Source organism: Salarias fasciatus, chromosome 20, assembly GCF_902148845.1.
Source record: "Salarias fasciatus chromosome 20, fSalaFa1.1, whole genome shotgun sequence".
Taxonomy (NCBI): Eukaryota; Metazoa; Chordata; class Actinopteri; order Blenniiformes; family Blenniidae; genus Salarias; species Salarias fasciatus.
In genome coordinates, this window is record NC_043764.1 from 11,508,734 (window position 1) to 11,521,893 (window position 13,160).

At 39.9% G+C, this 13,160-nt stretch overlaps 1 protein-coding gene across 1 annotated transcript; it reads right to left on the bottom strand.

Moving 5' to 3' along the window:
* Nucleotides 1–990: 990 nt before the first annotated feature.
* Nucleotides 991–10,292, bottom strand: tmem269 (transmembrane protein 269). Its single transcript, XM_030119522.1, has 9 exons — nt 10,262–10,292; nt 10,009–10,180; nt 9,831–9,934; nt 9,014–9,185; nt 3,690–3,920; nt 3,183–3,280; nt 2,016–2,159; nt 1,739–1,939; nt 991–1,103 (listed from the first exon to the last, which is right to left on the bottom strand). Exons 1-9 carry the CDS (start codon nt 10,290–10,292, stop codon nt 994–996), a joined length of 1,263 nt encoding a protein of 420 aa, XP_029975382.1. The 3' UTR covers nt 991–993.
* Between the last annotated feature and the right edge of the window lie 2,868 nt (nt 10,293–13,160).

The window sequence follows — 13,160 nt, forward strand, 5'->3', positions numbered from 1 at the left end:
TGTGTATCCTGACAACTTTCCAGAAGAAAGAGCATCATGTGCTGGTCTGCTGGTTCAAGCCGTGCAGGTCAGCTCTCGCTCACCATGCAGCCATGAGCCTCGGACTCCTGCTGCCGGCTCGCCGTTTTTCCGTCCTTCAAGTGCTCCAGACTGGAAACGGCTCGCTCAGAGCAGCAATTTTGGAGATGATCTGACCCAGTTCACACATTTTCCCGTTGTAAAACTCACTGAAATTCATGCACTTGGACATTTTTCTATATCTAACACATGAACTCTGAGCGCAGAGTGTGCAGTTGATGCTGGATGTGTCCCGCCCACTAACAGGGGCCATGATGATGGGTTGATCAGTGATATTAGCCACACCTGACAGTTGTCGAACAGCTACGGGGATTGGTGTTTTTAGCATTTCCACGGCCGTCACTTCTGAGGCAAGTCAGAGCGTGCAGCCACGTAGCGTTTTTCACCCACTAGATGGCAGGGAAATCTGCGTTTGCAGCAGCTGCGACTGACCTTTTCAAGGATAAACTCACATGGAATCACTTGAGACCAAAAACCGCTGTTTCAGGGTATATTATGCAACTTGCATATGCTCCATTTCTTATTCCTCAATTACTGATGCTGCTGCAGGTGTCTGACAGCCGCCTGCAGTGGAGGATCCAGTGTGGATTTACCCACTACTGCCACTGTAAAGCCTCTTAAAACAGAGGCAAACACAAACAATGATCCAATTAAATCACACACAAAAGACATGTGGAAGTCGAGCACATAATCTTACTGCTAAAACCGTGGATTAATACTGAAAATGGAGATGAAACATGAGATAGACCTTGAGGAACCCCTGGGTTCACCTCTCTGAAGTCTCTTTGACTTCACAGTAAGAGTTAATAGAGAATGATCCCCTGTGGCGCATCTTCAGCTTGAATGCTACGTGGAAGCCTCCGTTAAACCCGATGAACCACGAATAAATCTATCCCGGGGTCTGAGACTTCATCTTTACACTTTACTGCTCCAAAGTGATGTGGGGAACAGAATATAGGAGACAGACCAGAGCAGGTAGTACACACATGCCGGGGAAAAGGACGAGCAGAACACCATGATGACTCCTGAAAGTTAGAAAGAAAAAATAAATAAAAGTGTAAAGTCAAAGGCACTATCTGACAGTGAAAGACTTTAAACAGCAAAGTGATGCACAAAATGTTGTTGAATTCTTGAGTGAACTGAACAACACCATGGAAAACATTATTACAAGAAGTACAGTTTATAGAGTCTTCCTTATCTTGCCGAGCTGGAATAAACATTTGTTAGAGGATGACTTTTAAGTTGCAGGTCAAAACGCCTTTTTTCATTGTTTAGAAATTCTCGAAAAACACATTTTTAACAACTTTTTTAGAATGAAAAATTGTTTTTTTTCTGGGTTTGTCCAGGAAGCCTTTATGCACTTTTATCTAACTTGGGGTTGCAGCCTCGTGGATCCAACGCCTGCTGACTATGGGTGACAGTAAATCACAGCTGCAATATATCACCAGGCCATTACAGGGAAAAACTATATTACATTATACATTATTATTATATATTAGATTATATTTAAAAAGCTAAAAATACATGTCAGGTTTAATAATGATCTGGATAAAGTCTGTGTCTGTATCTATTAAACACAACACACACGTTTAATCCAAAGCTCTGGTGATCATAACCTGCCGTTTCTGAGAGAACATGTGCTTTTTAGACATGACTTTACCTCCAGCATAGACTGCTTTTTTCCAGGCCTGAGACTCCAGCACTCGGTCATGAGGATAGAAGTTCTGACTTATCATGAAGAGGATCATGGCCACTGCGACCACCCGCAGCACCGCCATGTTTCCCCCCGACAGCAGCGAGGCGCTGGCCAGAATGGCCGACGAGTAGATGCAGGGCAGGCCGCGGTACATGAACGGGATCCCTGCACAGAAAAGTTCACTATGTGAGGAAATAAAGAGACGATTATATTCAAAACGACATGAGATGATGATACTCACCACTTGAAAAGAAACACAGGCGGACAAACACTGACAGGACGTAACACATGCAGAGGACGTTGTCCAGCAGGTCAGACGTCCTCAGGAGCAGCGAAGTGGCGATCCCGAAGGTGGTGAAGTCTGCAAAATCGTCCAGCTTCGCTCCTGAACACCACAAAACAAACAAGGGAATTTTTACCACCTCAAAGCTGAGGCTTTTACACTTTTTACCTTCGCTCTCATAAACAAATCAAAGCTGGTTTTACAACTTCATCTCTGCCGTAGGGATCTGTGTGTTTTTGGATCATGAGTCAGTGATGAAGGTAGATCCATCATCACCTCTCATGCACGTACGTGCAAATTTCCCCCAAAGTGAAAACTTCGGAGTCAGCCCGACAGGCGGCCATTCTATAAACAACATTCTCGGCTGCAGTGTCTCTTTATCCCACAGAAAGGGGGAGCCTGTTTTCAGCAGATGAGGATGAGGTGATTCAGGCCGCGGGGTGGAATTCCACCGCCCAGGGTCAACAATTTTAGCAATTTCAGATATGCAGAGAAGCCAAAGCGGCGGGATAAAACAGACAATCGGGGTGCGAGCCCGTGGAATTAGGCTGCTTAATCGGAAAGTGATTGTTCATTTGACACAACAACATCCACCTGCAAAGTCATGCAGAAAAAAAGCCCGTCGAGACACAAAAGCCCCCTGAAATGCGCGGCGAACAATGTATTGTGATGCACTTGCTGGAAGCTATTTTGGGCTTCTGAGAAAATGTGATTTTGCACATTGGAAGCCATGTTGAAGCTGTTTGTACTTTCAGAAAGGCAGTGCAAAACGCATTGTGTCGAATTTAACGGGTGACGGGACATTGGACGCTGTGCAGTTTGAACCTCAAACCTGAGATAAAAAGAAGAGTCTTCAGACAAAAGACCCGGCTCTGATTTAATGAAGTTCAAATTACATACTGTTAAATATGCATGATATCTCATTTTGTAAACCCTTGAAGACTCGCCACAGTTTTTTTTTTTCAATCGCTGTGGTTTCTTTTTTACCGGCAGCCTTTTGTTTAATGACTCTGTGCGGCCAAATTGGACCGTCCAGACAAAAAGCCTGAGCGGGAAGCCCTGCCAACGACACAGCTGAGGTTTATCTCTCTTTTAAGAGCGACTGACCGCAAACACTCAACTCACCCAGCGCAGAACAGGCATCGAGGCCCCTGGCAACCGCGCCGTCGGCCAGGTCCAGGAGGTAGCCAATCAGAACCAGCCAGCACGCTGCGTGGTGGTGCCTGGACACAAGCGGGGGTTAAGTGGAGCCACTGGATGAGATCAAGCCATTGATGAAATATGGAGGAGTTCAGGCCAGTGGGAAAGAGTGAAAACAAGCGGTTTGTTTACAAGGTGTAGCAAATGGAGGTAAATAACTGCCTGCCGCTCACAAACAACTGCTGCTATCTGGATGGCGTGACTCGATTTGCTTCAACATTTTCCTGGTTAGAAACAAAATAAAGACAAATAATAATAAAAATTGCTTTGTGAATTTCTCTAACTCTTTCTTTTACTTACATAAGTTGGGTTTTTGGTGCACTCGTTACATAATGACTTTCCACATTTATCCACACAGTGGCACACACCTATAGATTTCCTGGACTGACTAGTGTTTGGGAGAGAAAAATCCATTCCCCCCGTGACACTCACCCACTGAGGCTGCTGAGAATGGAGGCCATGCCCATGACCAGGTTGGCCACTGACAAAGCGTTGGCCGCATTTTTGCGTGCAAACTCCTTGACCTGCTGTCCCGTGGCCTGATCACTCAAAAAGAGCTTGTTGGTGCACTGGAAGAAACCTGTGGTCGAGCGAGAGCAGCGGTCAGGAGCCGTCTGTGTCGATAAGAAACAACCCTGCAGTGGTTTCACAGAAAATCTCCCCCTGATAACGTTTTGGTATGAGAGTGGTGCGCTCTTTATAGGTCAGTCCTGACCAAATTCATTGTGAAATCAGGAAATGTGTAAATATTTCAAATGTAATTGCTCTTTGAGAAACTTTAAAACTGAACATTCTAGTTAAGTTAGTTTAAAAAAAAAAATAAATAAATAAATAATCAAGGTTGCCAAAAACAATCAACTGTCTGGATGGTAGAGATTCTTATTTCTTCCAAACTATAATTGGATAACAATCCCATAATGTATTAATGAATAGTTATGCCACACAATGGCATCTGTCTTCCTTGAGTAGAATTTGTGGAATTGATTAGAAAAATCAGTTGGGAACAAGACTGTGCAGCTTTTTTAGAAATGTTCAATGAAAGTTGTTTGACTTTTTGAACTAATGTTGAGCTCTGCTTAGTGTGATTTTGATCAGTTGCACAATCTCAAGTAAATTTTATTATATTCAAGAGTATGCATTTATTATTGCACCATTGTGTGCATCATACTGATTATTTAGAAAAATAGTATATTTTTAAAAAAGTAAAAATTGAAATGTTCTTCAATAGGTTTGAATTTTCTCATTGAATTTCTTTTTTAAGTGTTAATTCTTTCGGATATTTTACTTTGTGCTGTATGTTTTTTATTCCATTAAAAAAATATATTTTAAAACTTTTTAATACCCTTTTCTTATATAAAAGAAAATTTGACACTTACCAAGGCGCATGTTTAAAGGATGGCGACCAAGCTTATGATACATTCATCCATTTTCAGATCACTACAACGAATAAGTTACTGTACATTCATTCAGTCAGGGGTGTGCAGCTTAACGCATGCAACATTCACAAGTGCCTCATTACCACGCAAAAAATATACTTTAGCTCATTACAGAAATGGTAACATGCAATAAACGTCAATTTCATGACAAAATACGGTGAAAAGAAACATCTGAATGGGATGAGTATGTTAGCACTTGTTTATAGTGTTATTAAGTATCAAATACACACAAACACTGCTGTGGGGAACAAACTGTGAACATTTAAGGGATGACCACACACACCACTGGCTACAGTGAGTGAGCTGGACCTACTGGGCTGACACACACACACACACACACACACCAGATGACGGCCTCGATCAGTGTGTGGACTGATCAAACACAGTGACCTACAACGAGGCCACGGCAGCAGCACTCACTAATCTATAGATATGACTGCAGCCCAGGCTCCAGTGGAGATGGGAATAAATGTACAACCTCACCTGCTTTAATCTTGTTCTAAGGCTGTGTTTTAAGGTTGTTCAACGCTTTCCTGATATTTCTTACATCTGATTCTTCTGGCAAATACATTATTGTAACATAAATAACCTTGAAGTCAACTTTATCATTACTTTATTGTAAATTAAAAAAAAAGTGCACAATCATAAATTGTTGCCTAAATTTTGGATTATATATTAGATCTCAGATTTAGTAGCATGTGAAATGCTTCAACGTTAGTAGAAGCAGTTTCTTCTTCTCACTCCTAAATTGCAGCTACACTTCAATTAAAACTTTGATTAAAGAGAAGACATTAAAATTTGTGATCTTATGTTTTACTGTTTTGGGCATACACAATCTGAATGTTATTTTGAGGAAAACTGCTGAAAGTGCCTCTCAAGCTGAAAAGTGGCTGAACAAATGCAAGGTTTTTAAATTATGTGAAACAAAAAGCAGTCTTTGTCTCCTACAGCCGACTCTCTGAGGAATTTAATATCTCTGAAGCCACAGTCCCGTCAAAGGCAGTATGCACAGTAATAACTTGCAAGACTGAAATATTTCCAAATGTTGCAGTAGCAACCCTTAAAGCGTTTTTCACCCTGAACTTCCTGTGATTCCAAAGCCAGGCGAGTTCAACAGACTCTTCATCTGAAAGAAAACAGCGTATGAGACACAGCAGAAAGCCAACAAGAACTTGACAGCATGCTTCTTATGCTTCTCACTTGTCATTTGGGATTCTGACAAAGATAACAATCTGGCTTTTTTATTACTGGCAAAAAAAATAAAAAATAGAGCATCATTTAATGCAGAACAATAACATCTGCATTCAGTCCATAAACTTGCCAGACTGGTCAACGTTTATTGATTTCTGTCAGAGTGAAAACATTATAGAGCCACGCATGCAACTCTGTGCACATAAAAGTCTAAAGGGTTTACTTAAACCACTTAATGCATTGCCTGTGTCACTAATGAAAAAAAAAAAAAAAAGATAAAGTCAGAGCCAGACACACTGTCAATTCCAAGCAGGTCTCTATTTCTGGATCACTGCCTAAAGAGTGCAAAGCATGATGGGAGGGACTTTGTTATGTAATACCTGCTGGTAAATGCTAACAAGACTGAATAAAAAACAAAGAAGAACATTTAAGAATGATAATGAAAAGAATCTGAATTTAATTTAAACAGCGTATGCTGCAGGAATACATGTGCCTCACATTTAACAACTACAGGGGCTGGAACTGCAATTATCGCACATAACATGCAACTCTGAGAGGAGATTTAATGACACTGCTGAGTTCATCTGACCTCCTGTTTGAATTGATATCCTTAATATGTGCCTTCCAATTCATACATATGATATCTATATGTATAAGTTATTATCCCATAGTCAATATTCTAGTCAGATTATGAAACTATGCTTCAAAACAAGAGACAATGTTTTCCCACCCAGTTTGATTCACTTCATCTGTAGCCCCTGCATCTCTACTGTGACTGTAAAGCAATCCAGATTATGAAATGAGATGGAGAAAAAAGTAGCTACTTACCAGAAGAAGAAGCCAGGAGGATCATGATTGTCTCTGGCTCACAGAACCCAGCTGAAAGAGAGGGGATAAAATATATTTAACGCATACACACTTTGTGGAATATGCATTCAATGTGTTTTTGTAAAAGGTCTGTATTAAGATTCTTATGCAATAGATTGCGCCTAACAAGATTTTAATTAATAGGTACACACATAAAATTGTTTAATAATATGGGTTTTAATTTTTTTTTTACTTAATTCTTGAGAAATGATTTCTTTAAATCTAAAAATAAAAAAATAAAAAATAGTAAAATGAAATCTTGACAGACCTGATCAGCATATCCTGTGTCCCTTATCATATCTGATATGCTTCCATTCATTACATTGGGAAAAAGCCAGGAAAGTCTCCAACACCCAACAAGATACAGGCTTCATAAATAAACCACGTCCTTCCTTTTTCTCAGGCTCTTTATAATAATAATCTCTGTAAATGTTTGATCCACACCTGCTGGTCTCTGTACAGCCTCTCATTGCGTAACGGTCCCCATCACCATGCTTTACGCGTTTTTTGCAGCCAAATTCAGTTTAAACAACAGCATTTCCATCGGCAGAAACAAAGCAACGTGAAGGATCAGGTGACTGGTCGCAGCTGTTTGGCATCCCAGCATCTTACCGGGAAAAGGAGCAAGTGCGCCACAAACAAAACTTCTAACAAACACAGCAAAACCTGTTGATGATCTACGCCGAAAACACCAGAAACGCCAGATATGAGGTTACAGAAGCCAAAACACTGCAATCTGTTTCTCATCTTACCTGAAAGGAACTTCACAGACTCTTCAGTCTGCGCAAATCAAGTGATGGAGACGTCTCGACGCGCTCAGTGACCCGCTTTCCCTCTTTCTCTTTTTTTTTTATATTTCAAGCTGATTGACCTCTGAGAAACAGAAGCTTTCTTTTTCCTTCTCTCTCAGATTTTCAAAGATATAGCATGTGTCCAGTTACCTGTCAGGTTCACAGCCGCGTTTCCAGGGTGTCCTTTTTAAAGCCCGGGATGAATCCGCCGGATGTGACGCTCCCGCCGCTTCCAGCGTTTTCCAGCATTACTGTGGGAACAGCGTCTGACCCCGACCGCAATAAAACACTTTTAGAAGTGTGAATTTGGTGGAAAGTTGTTAGGTATTATTCAGAGATCTACTGTGTGACAAAAGAACAGTGGACTGTCTGAAAAAAGGCATTTCTTAATCCCTCCTGCACTGTTATTGGCATTATTGGCATTGTTTGAACTATTGTGTTAAAAAACTGACGTCAGAGGATTATGAGCAGTTCAGTTTTTTTTCTTATTATTCAAATGTATCAGGACTATTTTTCAGGCATTTTCACATTAAAATAGAAATACATAATGATAATGAAGTAAGTGATAATGGATCTGTGAAATGTGTGTACAGGGATTGTCTGGACTCCAACCATACCCCCATTTCTATAAATATAGTAATTCCAATATATGGTACTTCACTGGGGCAATGGCTTACTATACAGTTATTGAGATGGAATTTTAAGATGAAAATTAATAAGCATTCAGATCATAGACTGAATAACTTATGTAATGTATGTACAGTTCTCTTACACATATTAATAATACTGTCGTGTGCAGTTTGTTATGAATGATGGCCTCTCAGAGGAATCACAAATCCTTGTAATCAACCAGTTATTTTCCTCAGGGGGTTTCCACAGAAGGACAGAATGACAAGAAATATGAACTAATCCTTAAAAGAGTTTGCAAGTCTTTAATTTGTTTTTAAAAAAGTGTTGAGATACAGCAGAAAATATGCAGTCACTTGAAATTTTGACATTTCTCTGGAGTTACTTTGTTGATTGTAACCCCCAGAAAAGTATCCAGATGTTTCACACTGAGCAGAAACTTAGGGGACAACTGAAGGAAACCTTGTAGTCTTGGCAGCGCCTCCCACCAGGCTGCTCAGCATTGACACAGGCAAAACCTTCAGCTGCATCATATCTGAAAAATATTCAAAAGGCGAATGGTAACAGCAGAAGATTTCAAAACAGAAGGTTTAATAGAAACCAACAAGTTTAATCTTTTAAGAGAGAAAATCCCTGATATATGTCTACATTTGTTAAAATTTGCATAATTCTGATACATTTCAGAGTCTATATGAGAAATAAGCTTTGAAAATAAATGATTATTAGTAAATGGAATTGAAACTAATTTCTGTTTCCTGATATTTAAGTGACTTTGACATGACACTGACTTTCACACCATGTCTGTCTAAACTAGGCGGGGTCTTTACTGTTTCCCACCACTCACATTTGGAAGACGTCCCCCGTCTTGTGTGCAGGGATGCCAGACACACTCATGGCTTCAATGGCCACAGGCTGAGAGCAGACCTCACTGGGATACAGCATCTGCAGCTGGACGAGAGTCTCGTAGTCCCCCTGCCCTGCAGGATCATCCATGTTAAACCAGCGTGTCTTACAACCTGCCAAAAAAAACACCAAACAGATACACACATGAAGACAGAAGCATGGTTCAAAGGTACTAAAACAGCCAAAAGGCTGACTAATGTCCAGGTCTGACAGTAATCAGATGACTCTGAGAGTCCACTAATTGTGTTTTTTTCTTAAATTCACATTTTTAATGAGTGTAGCTCACACATGGACTTACCCTGACAGAAATCTGAAGGACAGGTCAATATCACCTGATAATCTTCACATTGTTTACTCTTCTGTTCTTCATTGATGCATGCAAATCCAAACTGGACATCATAGCTGAAATATAGACAAAGCATGAAAAAATTCATATCGTAAAGCATTTAACTGTCAAAAATGAGCTTTGAAGCTGTGAAGAAAGCTTACGAGAGGAATGTGTTTCCAGTATATTGTGCAGATATTCCAGACGTCGTCTTGGCCTCGATGCTAACAGGATTTTCACAGACTTGGCCGGGAAACCTTTCCATCAGTTGAAGGATGGACTCCACATCACCCTCCTCTGATGGGTCGTCACTGTTCATCCACTTTGTTCGACACTGATCAGTCACTGATAGATGCAGTCCCATTAAATTGAAATAAATATATGACAGTGTCATCACATATTGAGATTGAGCAGGAGACAGAAAGAAACATACCTTGACAAAACTCAGGTGGGCATGTAAACCTCACTCTGTAATCCTGACAGTTCCCTTTCTGCTGATCTGCATTCACACAGGCAAACCCATAGGTGGCATCATAACTGCAAGGAAGAAGGTTGAAACTGAGTTCATCCAGTCACTGACTTCCCAAGGGAGCTGATGTCTGTGGTCTCACTTCAGGAATACATCTGAGGTGTTTGCTGCAGGTTCTCCAGAGACGGTCTGGACCTCGATGCCGATCGGCTGGGGGCAGATCTCTTTGGGGTGCATGCTCAACAGATCACTGAGGACCTCATAGTCTCCGTTCCCAGAAGGGTCGTCGTCATCAAACCAGTCAGTCCTGCACCCTGTAAAAACAGAAACCTTTATATTGTTTAGAGATAAATAGCAATTAAAAAAATGAAAATAGGATTTTCTTTGTCGCTTACCTGAGCAGAACTGTCCTGTGCAGGTGAACATGACCTTGTAATCTTCACATGGTCTTGATTCCTGTTCAGAGTTGAGGCATAAAAAGCCTTCTGATGCACTGTACCTGCAAGAACCAACCGTCCATCTGAATGTTGTATTCAGTAAACTCCCCACCAAGAAAAGGAAAAAAAAAAACTTCTATGGTGCATGAAAAGTTTCTCTCTTCGCTCAATGTGTGCAAGTTCTTCTAGTTTTAAATGTTAAATATGATTCTTATGGACATGATTGGCCTTTGGAGCTCATCTGAAATATCTTCTGTTGTCTCTTTTCTATATGATAATGACAAGCTAAAACATGAACACATTTAATTTGGACAAAAAAACATTCCATATTTTTAAGATTTGTTCCATAATCACATTTAAAATAGAGTAGAAATACGTATTAATCCAGAGGGAAACTCTTTTGAAGCATTGCTCCAAAGAGAACAGAATAAATAGAGGTGAAAATTAAATTAAATATCAAACCTTATAGGATAAACATTAATATTAAATATTCATAGGTCCAGGCCTCATGGTGAATAATATATGCACAAATTGATTAAAATAGCAGAACACACAGCAAACATCATTTCCAGAATATTTAAACAGTGCAGGCTAGAAATGGATTTATATTTCATGGTAATTTATTCAGTTCAATTAAAAAAAACACCATCATAAATGTATGATGTCCTCAGTGGACTTGAATTCTTACGTGTGGAAGGAGTTCTTGCTGTATTCTGCTTTAATCCCAGAAACAGTCTCAACCTGGATGTCCACAGGTTTGGAGCAGATCCGTTCAGAGTGTGTTCTCCTCAAGTCAGTCAAGATTTCTGAATCCCCCTCGCTGGAAACATCTCCTTCATCAAACCAGGCCGTCTTACATCCTGGTTTGGACAAAGAAAGTCAGATCTGCAGAAATCACTTTGAATGCTTAACTCCAGTGAATAATGCAGAACTTACTTTCTTCTGCAGAGGCCAATAAGGGCAGGTCTAGAAAGAAAAGGGCATTTTTGGATTTTCTTCTAGTTGCTCATAAATTAAGATATGTAAATAACAATAAAAAAAAAGACATAAAGTTAAAGTTAATTCTTACCTGATAAAAGAAAACAGCAAACAGCTAAAGTCTAAATAAAAAAGTTTAACAGAAAACACAAACAACTATTGTGAGAAACGCATTAAAGTGCAATTCAAAGAAGTCAATAAAGACGATGTGAAAGCACCTGAAACAGCAACATGATCTGGAAATTTAAAGAAGAGAAACAGCATTAATGCACACATCCTTGTCTTTCATTGTAATGACACGGACCTGTCTTTTGAATTCACCTGATGAAACGTCCGAGGTGAAGCATGTGCCACGCAGAGATGATGCGATGAAGACTGTACGTCCAGTTCCACCTCATCCTCATCTTTTAGACTGACAGTCCAACCAACAGGTTTGGTCCCCTGAGGCCCTGCAGTCAGTATGATTTGTGCTCCTCCCTGAAGTTTACCTTAAATGTTCCTGGAGACAATGCAACACGAAGCTGCTAACAACTGATCTGAGGCGTTTCACCACAATCCAGGAAATTGGATTCTCCGTTTTTCTTTTTCTTTTTCATCATCAAATACAATACAATATAGCCTACTTTACTGTCCCATGAATCCCATGTGGATTGTAAGTAGAAAAAAATTACAGCAACAATGAGATAATGACATTTTTTTCCACATAAATTGTTCTTTCGCCATTTTTTTTTCACATGTAATATATATAGCTAAGTGTGAAATTCCACACAGTCATGGGTGCTATGTAGTAAACAAATGACACAAATTAAATGCAAAATATTGTAAATTCTTAACAGGGGCCTAAGTGGATGTATAGTATATAAGTTACATGTGGTTAAGTTTTTACTAGGTCAATCAAAAAAGATCTGAGTTTATATCAATAGTTTGACTTTAAGTCTTGAAATGTCCACAATATTTTATAGGCTCAAAATTTACAAAGAACAAAGAGAGAGTGGATCTACACACACACACACACACACACACACACACACACACACACACACACACACACACAACCATATGATGTAATTTATTGTGCAAAAAAACCCCAATGTAGCTTTAAAACTGATACATTGTTGCTGACTCCTCAGTCAGGAAAGATCTAATGATGTCATCACCTAATTTGCATAGCTGTGTATTTTGCATATTTCGGTCACATGAGATGATGATGTCATTTAAAACTGATACATTGTTGTCAACTCCTTGGAAGGAACTGTAATGTAACCATGACTGCAAATGTAACTCATAAATAATCCTGTGTTCACCTGTATTTGTATTTGCACCTGTGGTGTCTTTCTGCTGTCAACCTGTCAGGAATCAGCCTCATCTCCTGCTCCAGCAGATGCAAACTGTCTGAGCCCCGGATGCATTACACAACCGATCTCTTTTCTGATACAAATTGTGTAATTTTGTTTCGGAGGGCTAGAAAACTTCATCCTCAACAGAAATACAATGCAGCCAACATGTAGCACACTACCTATGCCACAGTTTTTGTTGCAGTGAAGCCCTGTGGTGATCTCTTGTCAAATACACATCACTGTATGGGCCGTGGGTGTGTTGCGTCACAGTGTCCTGCAGACTGTTGTTATTTTAAACCAATTCAGGCTATTTTACACCATCCTATCAGAGACATTTAATAGCAGGGTTTAAGACTTCCTTTTGAGGCTTTAACTCCACAGAAACTCAATATTCCCCGAGGAAAAGGAAACTCACAGTTTAGGTACGTTACAGCTGTCTGATTCTAACAAAGGCAGACTGATGGTGATGACATTCTGACCTTTTCAAATGAATGGAAAAGAGACATAACACTCAGCTTCAGTGTCAGGAAACAACAGCGGTA